General features: G+C 44.9%; 1 protein-coding gene across 1 annotated transcript in view; it reads right to left on the reverse strand.

Moving 5' to 3' along the window:
* POLE (DNA polymerase epsilon, catalytic subunit) overlaps positions 1 to 17,467 on the reverse strand; it is a 65,393-nt gene that overhangs the window by 35,769 nt on the left and 12,157 nt on the right. The window contains 16 exon segments of the mRNA XM_021004353.2: positions 832 to 976; positions 3,282 to 3,374; positions 5,039 to 5,187; positions 6,669 to 6,814; positions 7,232 to 7,378; positions 7,473 to 7,575; positions 7,662 to 7,790; positions 10,644 to 10,751; positions 11,562 to 11,774; positions 13,288 to 13,401; positions 13,729 to 13,861; positions 14,318 to 14,437; positions 15,384 to 15,469; positions 16,353 to 16,463; positions 16,761 to 16,868; positions 17,358 to 17,438. Of these exon segments, the coding sequence (XP_020860012.1) occupies positions 832 to 976; positions 3,282 to 3,374; positions 5,039 to 5,187; positions 6,669 to 6,814; positions 7,232 to 7,378; positions 7,473 to 7,575; positions 7,662 to 7,790; positions 10,644 to 10,751; positions 11,562 to 11,774; positions 13,288 to 13,401; positions 13,729 to 13,861; positions 14,318 to 14,437; positions 15,384 to 15,469; positions 16,353 to 16,463; positions 16,761 to 16,868; positions 17,358 to 17,438 (1,986 nt within the window).

The raw sequence follows: 17,467 nt of genomic DNA on the forward strand, positions 1-17,467 counted from the left end.
TCAGTAATTGGCAGTAAGGCAGCAGGTAATGATGAAGCAAGTGGTCAGAACACAATGTGGAGTCGATGCAGAGACAGGCAATGGGAAGCAGGACACCTTGCTGGGAACCAAGGAAAGGTCTGAAGTACAAGGTCTGCATCACTCACAATGGACAATGCAAGAACCCAGTAGCTCAAACGAAGACATGAATGAGACCAGTGACAGAGCTGACCTGACACTGAGTTATATTACCCATGGGCCCAAGGGTTACTTATACTTCTGCTGTTCTAATACCTAGGAAGGAACTGAGCTGGCAGGTCAAATGTGGAGAGATGTGGGGTACAAACAATGAGGTTAGTTATTACATGGAATGAATCTAGCCACTACTCTTCCTTCTCCTACTCAGCTTGGAGAATCCTACCTGGTATCACAGAGGATCCCCATCCTTGGCTTTACCCAGGAACAGGGTGAAGGAACATTACACCTGTACAATTGTTAATGTCAACGTATTTTCTGGGTACTGGATAGGAAATACAATTTCAATAAAATCAACATGGAAAAACAAAGAAATGGTCTGCTCTTAGGTAATGCCTGACAGATGCACTAATCATAATAACCAAGCTAAGCCCCAGGGAAAAGAAAATTTACGTCCTCAGTGAAGAAAGGGAGATGAGAGACTGTGGGTATGGAATGCTGCGTATGCCGCCCACCGTGGCCAAAGCGCTCGTGGTTTTGCTGAACGGTTTTAAAAACCTTTGTTACAAGAGTCTACTGGGCAGAACGTATATTTGGAAATGAGCATGACATAAAACCAAAAGGCATCAACAAGCCTTAAAACACAAAGAAACTTACCTTCACCATGATGTTTAACATGGCTCCAGGGTAGGAGATGGTCACCTTGGGCTTCTTTGCATTGGTTGACTTGATGACAAAATTTTCTGGGAAGCTGTTTGGTAGGACACACCAGATTCCATCCGTGTCAAGCTCTAGAGGTCTCCTGTAAGGGAAGAGAGATGCAAAGACATGTGTACAACGCTGTAGGGCATGCCTGAAAGTTTGGAGGCCATCCTGACGTCCTGTCATGCACCTAGGCCAGGTGCAGGCCTATCAGCATCTACGCCTGCTCAAAAAGGGCGATATCGATCAAACTCTGTAAGGATGAATGGCGGATGTCTGTCTTCTGCTTCCTATCTTGGAGCAATCCCTGGTTTCTATATCCTCAGGTATCTTACTAGGGGCACTGATATTCCATTCTGTCTTGTGTATCTTAGAATCATTGAGTTGGCAGAGGCCTTAGTGACCTTCTAGTAAAACGTCCACCCATAAATAACCTAACACAGTATCAAGGGATCGTGAGATGAAGAGAATAGGGAAAGAGGGAACTCACTTTGAATGGTCCTGATTTGTTCAGTGAAGAGGCAAGGTCCTCAGGTGGGGAGGGGGGAGGAAGGGAAGAAAGGACAAGGGTCTTGAAGAGGACAGAGAAGGTTTGGAACAACTTGTGTGTAGTGAGTCAGGGAATCACTTAGGGAGGAAAAAAAGGACTGCTTTGCTTCACTGAGGACCCAGTTGAAGTTGGACAGCATGAAATTGTAACGTACCTGATCCCTACTATCCTCTCAAACCCTATAGCTCCTCTCCCTTTCCCAAACTTGAAAAACGTGTCTATATTTGCTACCTACATCTCCTCCCCGCTCTTTCCTCAAACATTGGCAATCCGGTTTTCAACTGCATCACACAAATGAAACTACTTTCTTTGAAGTTACCTTAATTGCAATTAAGATTTTTCAATCACAAAACTTTTCTCAGTCCTCATCCTTTTTGACCTATCTGCTGCATATGACACTGTTGGATGTCCTCGCCTCTGTCTGCCTCAGTTTTTTCAACTGTAAAACGGGACAATAATAGCACCTAAGTCACAGGATTATTGTGAGGTAACATTTGTAAAGTGCTTTGTACAGTGCCTGGTACATATTAGACACCTAAGAAATGCTTGTTCCATTCTTCCTCCTCAGTCCTCTCTCCTCTCTGGGTTTTCATGACACTCCTCTCTCCTGCTTGGCCCCTTAACTGTCTGACCATTCCCTCTCAGATTCCTTTGCTAGCTCACCACTGACATCACAGCCCTTAACCATAAGTGTTTCCCAAGGTTCTGCCCTGGGCCCTCTTTTCATCCTCTAGACCGGGCCTGCACAATCTGGGGCCCACCAAAGAATTTCAGGCGGCCGGGGAAAAATGTAAAGGATGTTTTCTTCTATATTCCTAAGATCCTTTGGTGGGCCCCAGGTTGTGCAGGCCTGCTCTAGAGCCTCTATTTTAGTTACCTCATTAACTCCCACGGGCTTAACCATCACCTCTATGCAGATGATGACTCCCAGATCTAAATCTCCAGCCCAATCACTTCCCTGAGCTCCTGTTCTGGATCACCAAATGCCTGTCGGGCATTTCACCATGGATGTCTCAGAGACATCTTAAACTCAACATGTCTAAAACTGAACTCATTCCCCTTCCCCATAAACTCTTCCATCTTCTCAACCTTCCTCTTTCTGTCAAAGGTACAACCATCTTTTTGTTGCCTACTGTCTGCAACCCTGGAATTATCTTGGCCTCTTGGCTCATCACCCACAGAGCCACTCGGCTGCCAAATCTTGTACAACAGCTCTCACCCAGATTACTCCAATTGATCTCCCTACTTCGGATCTCTCACCACCAACTTCATTCTCCACGTGACTGCCAAAAAACTTTTCCTTAAACGCAGATCTGACCACGTGACCCCTCACTCAAGAATTCCTACTGCCTCTGGGGATCAAATGTAAACTCCCCTGTTTAGCTTGTAAAGCTGCATATACTTTGCTCCCAATCCATCTTTTCAACCTCCCTGGACATGTTCCCCTCTCCCTCACTCTGCAAAATAGCCAAGCTGACCTTCCCTCTGTTCCTTACTTATGACACTCCATGTCTCCTTTGCACTGACTGTCCCCAAAGTCTTGCTTATAGAGGAGAACTCACTGACGGTACTAGAACTGAATGCTACTTGTTGGGGATCTTGGTATGAGAGATTTTTCATCAGATTTGGGAGGTGACAATTTGACCTTTCAGTGCCCCTTCAACTCTGAAATCGTATGAATCTCAGGACAATTTTACGATTGTTTATAATGAGCCTCATAATGTCAAAGCATCTATTAGATCCTTATTCTACTTGTCACACTAAGACTTTCTGGTCGCCCACCTTTCCATTTCTTCCTAAATTTTTCCTCACGTTCCCCAGTGGCTGATTCATGGAATCTACGTTCCACACTTACCCAATCTGCTCAATCAGCTCCCGGGCCTGTGTGATGATGTTGGCTCCTGTGAAGCAGACAATTCCTGCCATCTCCATGGAATACCACCGAGCCCTGCAAAGGTGACAACCGAGAAGGTGTATAAGGTAGTGAGGTCACTGGGCAGGAGGACTATCTGTGCTGGAGGGCCGACCCCAAGAGTAGTCAAAGGAGGTAAAAAGAATCTGGGGGGAAAAACCCAAATGACTAATCTCCCAGCAGTAGGCAGAAAAGGCAAGACTCGTGATCCTAGAGAATGACCACTCCTCTCTCATTAGATTCATTATTGCCTCTATGGGGGTAGGAGAATCAAGAGGCAAAAACTTTGAGGCAAAGAAAGGAGCAGATTCTTTGAGGTCTCTACGCAGAGACATCCTCTCTAGAAAAGAGACACCCTTTCCTTCTTGCTCTCCCATGGGTGTTGTTATGTCCCAAACTCTCATCACCTTTGCTCTTCTCCCCTATCCCCACCCCAGGTTATTCCTTCCAACCTCCCTACTTCTGTTAATGACACCACATCCTGCCAATCATGCAAGGTCAAAACTCCAGTCACCTCCCTGTAACATCTGGAGTTCCTGTATTTCTGGCACCCCCCCCATTTATTACATTCCACCATACCAGGGCCCTTCTTCCTCACTGGTGACTCCCCGCCCTGGACTCCCATTTTAGGAATGACCCCAACCACACTTCACCTCACTCATGCCTGGACTTTCTCCAGAAGCCTCCTCCTTTGCTTCTGCTGCTGCATTGCTCCTCCGTACTCTCCCTACTCTGGGGTCTCCCCCATCAGAATGTAAGCTTCCTAAGGAGAGGGACTGTTTGCTTCCTATATTGGTATCCTCAGTACACAGCACAACACGCATCACATAATCACTTGATAAAGCCTCTATTTTACTATCTTTGCAATTACTAGAGTTGAGGGGAGTAGGTCTCGGTTGTCACTTGTGACCTCCTACTCCAATATTACAATCGCTAAATTTTCCTTTTCTCTAATAATTGTCCCTCATAATATGCTATCCCTGCCATCTCTACCAAATTATTCTTACTATAATCATGGAAGGCAATATGGCAGCGTGGTCTCTCTAGATCTGGAGTCACTACACTCAAGCTCCAATCCCAGCTCTGCCACTTACCACTCCATCCAGGAAGGTGACAGCCTCTCCAGGGCCTACTTTCCTTGTCTGTCAAATGAAGGAGCTGCAATAACTGTTCTGTCAGGTCCTTTTGAGTTCTACAGTTCTGTCATATCGGCCTCACAAGGCTGCAGGGAGGCTCCAATGAGGTGATGCACGTCAAGCACCAGACAAGCCTTCAGGTGCTCTGCGTAGGTTGTTCAGAAATCTCCGCTGGCTCCCAAAGCCCTGCACCTCCTCATTTCGATCCGTTCTTGCAGCCTCACTTCTTACTACTTTACTACACTCCCAGGCCCCAGTCAAACTAGACGACGTGTCATCTCCCAAAGAGGTCCTGACTTTTTCCTAGATACAACTGGCTCATTCTGGAATGTTCTCCTCCACCCCATTTCGGCCTATTGGAATCCAGGCTCCGCTCCAGTTCCTCCTTCTGCAGGAAGCCTTCCCTTACCTCCCCAAGCCAGATGTCCTTCTTTTCCCTAAGCTCCCTCAGCACTTGGACCTCACAGATGTCATGAGGTTAACAGCTGTAAATCAGGGGAAAGGGAAGAGATATGGAGCCCGGTAACGAGGAGAAGGGGAGCTTGCTGAGCTGCACCCACGTACCCTTTGCGCATCACATAGCCATAGAAAGAGTTGAGGATACACTTGTGAGCCAGCTGCAAAGAGTCATACAAGATCTCCATGTTCTTACATCGCTTGACTTCAGCAGCATCTCCCATCTCAGTGGCAGCAGATAGCTTCTTCTTCCACACCTGAGTCAAGCACAGAGAAAAGTCACCCCTAAAAGACCTTTCCCCTTAAGCTCAACGGATTCATAAGTCACAAGATAGTCACTGAAAAGGGGAAAATAAAAGGAAAATGCTTCATTCTCATTTCTACATCTTGTGAAATTAAGCAACGTGAACAAATAGTTCATTGTAGTAGTAATACCGAATTTGTCCAGAGAACTGACTTCAGTTAAGTCCCAAACCTGGTAATTAATAGGAAAAGTCCTATCTGTAGGCACCTGGCATATTGTCCTAAAGTTTTGACCTGAAAATCACTCCGTGTCCTGGGTTCCGGGCAAAGTACTTTCCCACTAACAGACTTTTTGAAGGCTTTTTTCAAAAATAAAGGTATCATTATACCTTGTTCATCCAGTTTCCTAGTCCAAATTTTACTAAAAGCAAACCAGAAACAAATGAGGGAGCTGCTGCTAAAAGGCAGACACCAAAGTCCACTGATACAGAGCAAAATTCTGGATGTTCCTGAGACACCACCAAGTCATCAAGAAAAGATGAAGCCCTGTCCCAAATTCCCATGTTCCTTTGCAGTAATGGCTTCGGTGTCTTCCCTTAGCTCAACTGCCACCCCTGTGCTTCAAGGAGGGGGAGGCATTCCACTTACGTGAACTTTCTAGTTCACTGAAGCCGAGCCCGCCAAGCCCTTCAATCTTTCAGAAATATGCTGTCTACTTCCTTGCCTTGAATGGAGGAAGAAAACAACACATTTTAGACAGATTTCTATCAAAAATGTTTACAACAAACATAGCCTGAAGGGCTCAGCTTTAGAAAATCTGCTTAATGAAGTAAACATGTCACTCCTGGAGAATCTTCATTAAATGAGGTATTCTTGGGAACTATCCTAGATCCTCCTCGCTCACTGATTGTGTTAAACACATAAAAACTAGAAGCACTCAACCCTAAGACCCCTACATTAGCACCTCAGGATAATAGTAATAACAATAATGATGACATCATGATGATGATAGCTAACATTTAATCAGCATTCACTTTGTGCCAGGCACTGTGCTAAGAGCTTTACAAATATTTTAACATTTGATCCTCACAACAACCCTGGGAGGTGGATCCCCATGATTATAGATGAGGAAACTGAGGCAAATAAAGGATACACGAATGAAATTCTCTGTCTCTAAAGATAAGAGGAGATCAGAAACATTCAGCCCCAAAAGCCTCCACTGCAGGAAGCCCTCACTGAGACAGGTTCACATCACACCCCTGATTGGCTCTTCACTTCTCAAAGCCCAAGGAACTGAAGGTCACTGTCCATCTGTGTGTGGCCATAGAGAAGAGGTTCAGGGTGGGGCCATCAAGACTGAGGGAGCCCAATCAGTGAGGCAAACCAGCCAAACAGTTCTCAGGTCAGAAGGGGGAGATTTCAGAAATGGGACTCAGCTGAGGCCTCTCCCAATACACTCTCTCCAGGGCCTCCAAGCAGGCCCTGACCTCCATACCTTATGCAGTCCTTTGAACTCATACCGTCGGTCTCGGAAAGCTCGGACTGTGTCTACGTAGAAGGAGTTTTCCCGCTGGCAGATGGTGGTGAGGCGCTCCTCCACCTTTGTGATGTGGATCTTCTTGTAAGCTTTTCGGCAGTAATCTATACCACAATGAAGACACAGGGCAACCAGTTGAGAGAGAGACCTCATGCCTCCTCAGCAAATCGCAGAATCCTACGGTGACAAGGGATTATCAAGGCCATCTAACCCACCCTGTATCTGAATGGGATTCTCCCAAAAGATTAAACAACTGCGGTGAAGGATGACTGTCCAGATTTTAATACTTGAGGGAGACCCTAGCAGGGCACAAATGGGGCAGTGAGCCCAGGGCCCATCACTGCCACTGAGAGAAATCCCAGTCTTACAGCAATGCCGATTGCATCCACTTAGGGTAACTGAAGGAAGAAGGCAGGATGCACCTTGACAGGTGCAGTTTAATGAGGAGACTTTGTAACACATCAAGAGTGTGTCTAATGCAGGAACCCTGACGTTTGGAAGATCACTAACAAATTACTCGCCTGCCAGTCGCTTCTTCTCATATTTAGCCTGCTCTTCTCGGGACAGCTCGTGAAATGCCCGGGCTGGTTTGTCTGGGAACAACGGAGGAAACTTCTCTGACTCCAGCTGCTGCTGAATACGATGATACTCACTGCGGCTGGCTGGCACTAGCAAGAGGACGAAGGTAAAAAAGGTCAGAGGATCCGAATCCTTGACAAAGCAGCCGCTGTCCAATGAAGAGACCGATGACCAAACACTTACTGAACTCTCCCCTCCACTGCCAGGTCATCTTTCGTTGACAGTTGGCTCCTGGTTTGTTAAAGTCACAGGCAGCACATGTGGCCTCATTCACTATGGCAGAAGGCTAAACATTAAAGAGAGAGACCGACAGAATGAAAACTTTGATTAAACAAACCACCAGCAGTTCAAATAAGAGAAGCTTGTCCTCACCTGCAACCTGTTAGTAAGGATAATATTGGGGTACATGGCACCCACGTCCAAGTGGTATATGAGAGGACACTCAATTCGATTGGGCACATCCTTAAGGGAGGTCAGTTTGTTCTTAATTTCATCACACACCTACAGAAGGAGCAAAAACAAATAGAAACTGAAAACCAAGGCAGAAAGATGGCTGTCTAGGGCCTATTCCTTTGAGGAGCCAAAACTCAGGTACAAGTTATGCTCCCACGATCCTTGGCTAAACACAATTCAAAAAACATTTATTTAACACCAACTGTATGCAAAGGCCAGTGGTCGGTACCAGCATCACAGGCATGACAGCCTGTGTGGACAAAGAGCATGCAGTCTAATGGGAGGGACAGATGAGTATGCCAATAACTGATCCATGTGAGAACGTGGTAAATGTAAAGAAAAGTCCTAAGCAGAGTGTGATGCAGAAAGGAAAATGGATTACGTGAAATTAAAAAGGTTTTACACAAACAAAACTAATACAGCCAAAATTAGACGGAAAACAGGAAACTGGGAAAAAATTTTACAGCAAATTTCTCTGATACAAAGGTCTCATTTCTCAAATATATAGGGAATTGAGCCAAACCCATAAAAATACAAGTCATGCTCCAATTGACAAATGGTCAAAGGATATAAACAGGCAGTTTTCAGAAGAAATCAAAGCTATCAATAATCACATGAAAAAATGCTCTAAATCACTATTGATTAAAGAAATGCAAATTAAAACAACTCTGAGATACCACCTCACACATATCAGATTGGCTAACATGACAGAAAAGAAAAATGCCAAATGCTGGAGAGGATATGGAAAAATTGGGATACTAATGCACTGTTGGTAGAGTTGCAAACTCCACCTACAGCCAAAGATAAAACTGTGCATACCCTTTGATCCCACAACACCACTACTAGATCTGTACCCAAAGAGATCAAAGGAAAGAGAAAAGGTATTATTTGTACAGAAATATTTATAGCAGCTTTTTGTGGTGGCAAAGAATTGGAAACCGAAGGGATGCCCATCAATTGCGGAATGGCTGAACAAGTTGTGGTATATGACTGTGATGGAATACTGTTGTGCTATAAGCAATAATGAGCAGGACGGCTTCAGAAAAATCTGGGAAGATTTATATGAACTGATACAGAGTGAAGCGAGCAGAACCAGAATAATGTACACAGTAATAGCAATATTGTAAATATGACCAAGTATGAAAGACTTAGCTACTCTGATCAAGACAATGATCCAAGATAATTCCAAAGGACTCATGATGAAAAATGCTGTCTACCTCCAGAGAGAGAACTGATGAACTCTGAATACAGACTGAAGCTACTTTTTTTACTTTATTTTTTGTTTTCTTTTGCAACATGGCTAATATTTTGCATCATTTACATGTATAATCAATTATCATATTGTTTCACTTCTCAGTGGCAGAAGGGAAGGAGAGATTTGGAATTTAAAATTTTTAAAAGCGAATGTTAAAAATTCTTTTACAGGTAATTGATAAACATTTAATGAAATAAATAAAAATGCGTTTTAAAAATGAAAAAGAAAATAAAATTAAAAATAAAAAGCAGAGTGTGATGGGAAATTTGAGGAGGCAGAGATCCCTTTCTTTCAGCTCAGGAGAGGGCATGTTTTCAGGGAAGGCTTTGTGGAAAAAGTAGCAACTTAGAAGGGAGGAGATTCAACAAAGAGAAATGGAAACATGGGGGACTACACTACGAACAACAGCACAGAGTCAGAGAAGGCAAGACAGAAAGAAGGGAAGGAGAGTAGTCCTATTTAGGAGAACAGTACGAGATAAGGATGGAAAGGTGGGTTGGAGTGAGACTAAGAAGGGCCCTGAAAGGCAAATCCAGGAGCTTATACTTTGTGTTTAAGTACAAGCAATGAGAAACTACTGAAGCCTTGATGTGAACAATGCTAAAGGGACTGTGGGAAAACAGGCGTACTAATACACTGTTGATGAAGCTAGGAATTGGCCTACCTGTTCTGGAAAATAATTTGGAATTATACTTAAAAAAGTAACTAAACTATACATACCCTTTGACCTAGAAATACCACTACCAGGTGTATATCTCAAGAATGTTAAAGAGGAGGACAAAGTCCCATATACATACAAATATTTATAGCAGCACTTTTTATAGTAACAAAGGACTGGATCCCCCATCAATTAGGGAATGGCTGAACAGATTACAGAATAAGGACTTAGTGATACAGTATTACTGCACTATAAAAAATGACAGAGAAACTTGGGTAGATTTGTATGAACTGATGCAGAGCAAAGAAAACAAAATCAAGAGAATCTACACAATGACCAAAATAACGTAAAGAAAAATAACACTGAAAGACGTGAAAACTCTGACTGACACAGCATCCAATCCCAAACCCCAGCCTGGTGAGGCATGACTCTCCGACCTTTCAGCCAAGAAGTGATGGACCACAAAGAGGGACATGTACATTTTCAGACGTGGCCAGTGGGATTAATTTTGCTTGACTTGTTACTTGTTACAAGAGAAAGGTTGGGGAAGCCACTGGAACATAATAGATGGGGATGTGGAAAAAGGAGTGAAGATCAATAAAACATATTGTTTTAAACTGTACAAAAAGAAGACTGCTTCTGCAGTGTAAAGGATGGATTAAAGAAGGATAGACAAGGAGCAGAAAGACCGATTAGGAGGCCATTAAACAGTCGAGCTAAGAACATTATTTGGCTGGAATTTATTCGAAAAAGAAATAATGGAGGCTAAAAAGGAGGACGCCACCTAACTTCAATCTTCCCCAAATTTCCATTGGAAAACAGCGTCTATAAGTTTCATTACAGAAGGAAAGAGCAAGTCTAAAGCAGGAAGACAAATGCAGGGATCAAGAGTACAATGAACATCTGGACATACGTGAGGAGATGGATGGTCAAAGTACATTACTTCAGAAATTTCTCAGGCCTCCCCAAGAGGACCCAGGGCTATTACCTCTTGGAAGTTGGTAACCTGCTCAATGGGTACATTCTCTTCTTCTTCGATAGCATGGCGCATGGTCTTCTCTACACGCTGCAGCAAGAAGTCAAAGGCTGCAGGATTCTAGTAGAAGAGACAAGGTGACATGACACAGGAAGAAATGTTACTGCGCTGACCCACCACCCCTACGGCAATCTGCACACGGAACCTGCATGGTCCAGGTTTTTAAGCTCACGTTACTTGCAGTCTTTGGGGCTATCTCTACCAGCACAAGGCCAAACGAATTAGCCTAAACTTTGTACCACAGGCTCCATGCTTACAGCATAATTTAGAGGAGCTCTAATCCAGCTTTTTAAACCAATTCATGTTATTTGCAGTCTTTGGGGCTATCTCTACTGACACAAAGTCAAACGAATTAGCCTAAACTTTGCAGGACAGGCTCCATGTTCACAACATAATTTGGAAGAGTTCTTTAACAATTCCACACAGCAACTAGAAAACATGACCTGATGTGTAGGGCGTGCCAAAGCTCTGCTCACGTTACGGTCATCCTGTGACTAGGAGAGACTTGTAAACGTCTCGACAGTAGGGACTGTTACTGTATCTCATTGTAGCCCCAATAAGTAGCACAGTGCCTAGCACACGGCAGGTGTTACATGCTTACAGACTTGACGACCCACATTTCATCTGGAATCCCTTGCTGATCCCCAAAGAGGCACCAACAAGGAAGGGTGCTGCAGCACCACGGTCTTGACAAATGCTACCCTGGGCACTGTGTGATACCATCAGCAAGGGTCTTAGAATGCGTGGGGAGGAAGAAGCACTATCTACCTCAGCCTATTCTGGTTCTTGCCACCCACAAGGCAGGGACATGGATATCCAGACTCCCGAAGCAGCCAAGAGGAAAGCAAAGAGAGCAGGAAAGAGCCGCACCATTTTAAATCGGCAGGGAATGTCACTGCGGAAGACGCCTGATTCCAGTGCCTCCACGTGGCCCCCAACGTACGTCTCTGAGTCCAATACGTGGCCATCGTCAGTCAGTTTGTTGAACTCCTGCTCTTGCTTGTTAGGAAAAACTATGTTGGCATGGAAAGCCTGGACCATCAGCAAGGCCTCACACAAGGTCCCTGAACCCTTCCGAAGGACCTGCAGCAGGGAAACCAAAAGCCTTGAGAATGGCAATGCTCCCCAAACCACCCGACCTGCTTCCAATCCAGCCTCTGCAGTCATCATTAATAAAAGAATTCACTGCAGAGACAGAGCCTGCCTTCCTCATCACCACGAGCAACAGCTACATGACTGACTGCCAGCAATAGGCAGATGTGCACAAAAACCCTGTGAGGAACAGTACCCCTCAGACCAGTGGTATCAAAACAGAAACCAGAGGCCACTGAACTTATGTTCCTCATGAAGGAAACTTTAGTGGGCCACATAATGACTTAAAAAAACCACATATTACCCATCTCTGTTCTGTTCTATTTTTATCTATTTTGTTAAATATTTCCCAATTACATTTTAATCCGGTTCAGGTCACACTTAGGAGTGTTTGGTCCACAAAAGGTCCCTGAGCCACATATCTGGCACCTCTGCCCTAGATCACTGGACTTGCTTCCAGCCCAGGCCCGAAAGCCTTTATCCCTGAGGAGGCGGCTTCTATGGAGAAGCAACCAGCTGTCCTCACCAACTGCCAACCAGCTGGTACCCACAGATAGGCAAGCCTGCCTGGCTGAAGCAGCCAGACCACTGGAAGGAGAGGCAGGAGGCAGCACATGCCAGGGAAGACCAACCACCGCCATACCTTGACCACCATCTCCCCTCAGACCTCGATGGAGGCAGCCCAGCACCCTGAAACTAAGAGCCTTGGGAACAGCAATGCTTCTGGCTTAGTGCCTTCAACTATCCTCCTGGGAAGCAGCCCCTCTGGAGATGCAGCCTGGCAGCTGCTCCTACGGGTGCTACAGCCACAGCTACCGAAGACCCGGACAGGAAAGTTCTTGTCACCCAAGTCCTCCGTACTGTTCAAAGGGTTCAACATCAGAAACTGATGTGACTTTATCATTGTAAATGACTATTAAAGAAGCACTGCCTCCTGCTTTGGTGCTGCACTCTAGGGACCATGGAACTCTTCCATCTGACTCACAGATGAAACCTTCCAGATGTGGTGTCTCCCCCACTAGAATGCGAGCTCCCGGAGAGCAGGCAGGACCTCTTACTGGTCCGTGTGCTCTCCAGGGCTCAGCACAGTGCTCTGCACATAAGGGCTCTGTTCACTGATTCATTCCTGTCATTAGGGTCTCCAGTTTCGCTTTTCATTTGTTAAGATTCGTACTGCCAGGGGCAGCTAGGTGACACAGTAGATAGAGCACCAGCCTTGAAATCAGGAGGACCTGAGTTCAAATCCGACCTCAGACCAAATACTTGACACTTACTAGTTGTGTGACCCTGGGCAAGTCACTTAACCCCAGTTGCCTAAAAAGAAAAAGATTCCTACTGCCCTAGACTGGAGATGACATTCACCCAAAGGATGTAGCAACAGCCACCTTCCCAAAGGACTGTGATCACATCACTGCAGCCTGCTCCATCTTGTCTGGTACAGACGCCTCACTGGATGTCACTAATACAGATACCCCACCCCAATTAGGGCAACGGTTGCACTGACCTCATCTGGCTCCATGGGGATAATGGTGCACAGAGCAAAGATGAAGGGATGGACATACTTCATATACATGTAGTAAGTAGCAACAGCATCTGATACTGAATATGTAGCTAGTGTCTGAGAAGAGAAATAAAAAAACCAGGACTGAAAAACACAGATTAAGTGTAGCTATATACAGCAACAAAACTCAAAGAAAGACCAAAATGCTGGTGAACACCCAGCGATGCAGGAGGAGGCGATACAGACCGAACTTCTGGCTCCTTGAGGTAGATGTGAGGCCTTGGAACAGTAAATATTTATGTAGGAAAAAGAGCCCTACAGAGTGGTGTGAATCCAGTACTCAATGCCCCTTCTTCTAAGCATTACACTCACTGTCCATGCCCCTCAGAGACGCAGGACACTTGATCCCTACTGGCCTACAAAAGCCACTGGATTCCATGGTACCTGAGGCTCCTCGGTGGCCATTCGACACATGTCCTCAGGGTCCAACTCCACAGGATCATACCCTAGCTTGGCTTTGGCTGCAGCTTTGAGGTTGTGGCTGCCCACTGGAAGGTAACTGTCCCTCTTTACCCATCTGGAAATGAAAAGAATGAAGACAAATGATCCTCCTGGCACTGGCCCCGAGTGTCAGGAAGAGTTAAACGAGGGCAGACAACATGTGGGTAGATATTCAAAAGTGCCAACTCCCTATCAGAACTGCATGATGTAATGAAAAGAACAATGGATTTGGAATCAAAGGACCTGGGTTCAAATCCTGCCTTTGCCATTTACTATCTGTGTTACCTTGGTAAAGCACTTCATTCACCTCTGCAGGCTTTACTGTTCTCTGTAAAATGAGACCAGTTGGACTGGAGGCCTCTCAGGTAGATGCCTTCCAGGCCCCTCTGCCACGGTCTTGTGGCTGGTAGGATAACTTCCTTCACTGACCTGGTCCCTTCTGACCAAGAACCCTACAATCTAGTAGTGTGAGCACAGCACCAGAAGTCCCTTGGTGTGACATTCCTGGGGCAGAAGCCACCACAACACCCACCTGAGACAGTCCATGTGGATGCACTGAGAGGATTTGTATTCCCCTTGACTGTCCTTTTGGAATCCAATCTCCTGATGCATACTCAGTCCATGAACTGCTGCTCTAGCTTCCACAAACGGCCTAGGGAAAGACGGAAAGGGGTGAGACAAGGCAAACGGAAGGATGACAGCAGAGAACGCTCCTCCTCACACATCTCCTCCTCCTTCACTCATAATACCAAAGGCAGACTGCAAAGAATGGGAAGGACACTGAGACAGGAGACCTACAGCCAGGTCCCTGCTCTTCCACTTACAAGCTGGGTGATCTTCAGCAGGCCATTTAACCTCTCTGAAGCAGTTTGTTCACCCATCAAATGGAGATGATCTGTACCCTACCTCCCTTGAAGGGTTATATATGAAACTGCTGTAAAACCATAAAATGTTAAATAACCACGAACTATTATTATATTAGGCAGCTAGGTGGCACAGTGGATAAGTGCATCAGGCCTGGAGTCAGGAAGATTCACCTTCTTGAGTTCAAATCCAGCCTCAGGCACTTACTAGCTGTGTGACCCTGGGCAAGTCACTTAACCCTGTATGCCTCAGTTTTCTCATCTGTAAAATGAGCTGAAGAAGGAAATGGCAAACCACTCCAGTATCCTTGCCAAGAAAACCCCAAATGGGATCACGGAGACTCAGACCTGACTGAAAATGACTGAACAAAAAATATTACATTATTACTAACTACTTTACTAAAAGGTCAATTCTGTGAACAAGGTGAAAGCTGGATACTATCATTCCTCATCTTACAAAAAATGAGAAAACTCATGCATCCAGAACGATGGGACGCCCCTAGAGTATGAATTGCAAAAACTGCAGCAATCTACTGTCTTTTCTTCACTCTACCACAGGTTTCTTGGGCAGAGACAGTGTCCTTAGAAGTGAGTCAAGGCTGGCTGTCTCTCCCCAGAATGGAACATACTCCTTCCTGAGCAGCACAACCATCCTGTCAATATAGCCCCTCTTTAACTCAATTCTTAGTTCCTCACAGTTATTAGTGAAGCTTCCACATGAGCTTCCACATTTACCAGTCAAAAAAGTCACCATTGTAGGTCACCATGATGGTAGGTTTGGTTTCCTGGACATGCTCAAACCACCTCTGGATTAAATGAGCCTGAAATCAGTAAAAGAGTACAACAGTCAATAACTTGGTCTATTTTGAGAAAACATATTTGCTACATTTTTACTGACTTAAACACTCCTTGGTAGAAAGAACCTCTCTCCTACCTCTATTCACAGGGTACCCAGATCCAACCAGGCACTAGAGGACCCAGAAGATCAGGTTTTCCCATCAAACTTCCTACCAATGCTTTCTGTTGTCCCGCCTGGTTGGACACTGACCCTTATCGTCCTCCTTTCAAGAAGGAAATGAGAGCACCCTGTTCCACTCTGATCCCCCTGACCAATCACTCCTTCCCAATAGTCATAGGCTAGGACTTTCAACCAATCCTAATTTCTAAACAAGGGCCATTGCCACTCACATCACGAAACGAACAAAGAATCATTAGTTATCAATGGTAATAGAAGATCACTAGGACTTAACATTTGTATTATCACTGCACTTTCTAGCGCACCAAGCCTGCTGCACATTCCCTCTCCAGACCCCCAAGCAATGCCATCTGACCTACCAATGTACCCTAATCGACCCTAATCACTTGTCCTATATGATGTCTCCCCAATTTAGAATGAGAGTTCCTTGAAAATAGGAAATGTCTTGCTTTTCTATTTTTGTATCCTCACTGCTTAGTACTTAATTAAGTACTTAATATATGCTTTTTCATTTATTCATTCCTAGAAAAATCTAACACCAATCTCTCCCGTGATGGGTTGATAACTTTACTTTCAGCTAAGTTCAATGAGGTACAATGCCAACCCATGGCAAAAGAAGTAGAAGCAAATCAGTACCTTTTTCTCATATCACACAGTTTTTGGGCAAGGGAAACCCCCTAGGACTGAGAGAGAGCGCTAAGAATTTCTCTTAAGAAGAACATGCTTACCTCATCAGGTTCATTGAAGACACAAAAGGGTCCCTCATATTCTGGCTTAGGGGTGAACTCAAAATCTTCAATGTCCTCAGAGACAATCTCCCTGTTGGTGATCAGGTATCCCTAAGGAAGTTGGTCAGAAATCTATTGTTAAAAACAGTGCTAGAAAAAACACAAATAAAAACCAACTCGCTGCCCAAAAATGTGGCTGACCATCCCTCCTACACATAACTCTAATGGCAACTCCATGACATCCTACCCTCCCAAAGAAGAGACATTAAGATTCAAGTCCTAAGACTAGAGGTGTTCCCTAACCTTCCCGCAATGTTTAGGAAGTTGTAACCAATATGACTAGAGGTGATGAATGATTTTTCAGCTTGTGTTCTGATTTAGATTTCAAAAGCTGAACCAGGCACTCACCTGCCCATCTACCATGTAAGAGATCATCATAATCTGGTCAGTCTCTGCATCTGGGAACTTGAGAGGCAGTTTGGTTGTTTCGATGTCAAATGCCAAGACTACAGGGTCCTGAAAGTGACAAAAGGTAGAGGGCTCAGTGGCAATCCAGCTGGCCTTCTTTATGATCCTAACACTCCCACTTCTGAGAGAAGGGAAACCCAAGACTTTCCTTTCTTGGCCCCAATCCATCTAAATCCATAATGCTCCTTCTGGCCCTTGCCCTCTCATACATAGCTCACTGGTGGATTTTGGTCCCCAAAGTCCAGTCCAAGGGTATTAGAGATGGCTGATATGGGCTCCCTAGCCCATCTCATAGGTTTAAATCATCACAAGCCAAAAAGCTGATGACACTTAAAAGCTCCTAAGTTGTTTCTGCAAAACGAAATGGTTTCAGATCAGATCCCAACGGAAAAGTGAATGAGATTGATTAGCTCTCCTTTGCCCCCTTGTGGCAACATCCCATCAACTCTCAATCTCATCCCTCTGGGTAAAAGTACATGAGGTCCAATGGAAAGAGCTTGTCACAATCTCAGCTAAGAAAGTACAAGTATTACTTACAGGTCGTTCAACAAGGTCATCTCGGCGGGTGATTTCAATGGGAAGGGAACTGCCCCGGTACCTCACATTATACCAATGAGCCTACAAAAGGGACCAAAGGACATATAGGT

Source organism: Phascolarctos cinereus, unplaced genomic scaffold (genome assembly GCF_003287225.1).
Source record: "Phascolarctos cinereus isolate Bilbo 61053 unplaced genomic scaffold, phaCin_HiC Scaffold_4;HRSCAF=312, whole genome shotgun sequence".
NCBI classification, from domain to species: domain Eukaryota; kingdom Metazoa; phylum Chordata; class Mammalia; order Diprotodontia; family Phascolarctidae; genus Phascolarctos; species Phascolarctos cinereus.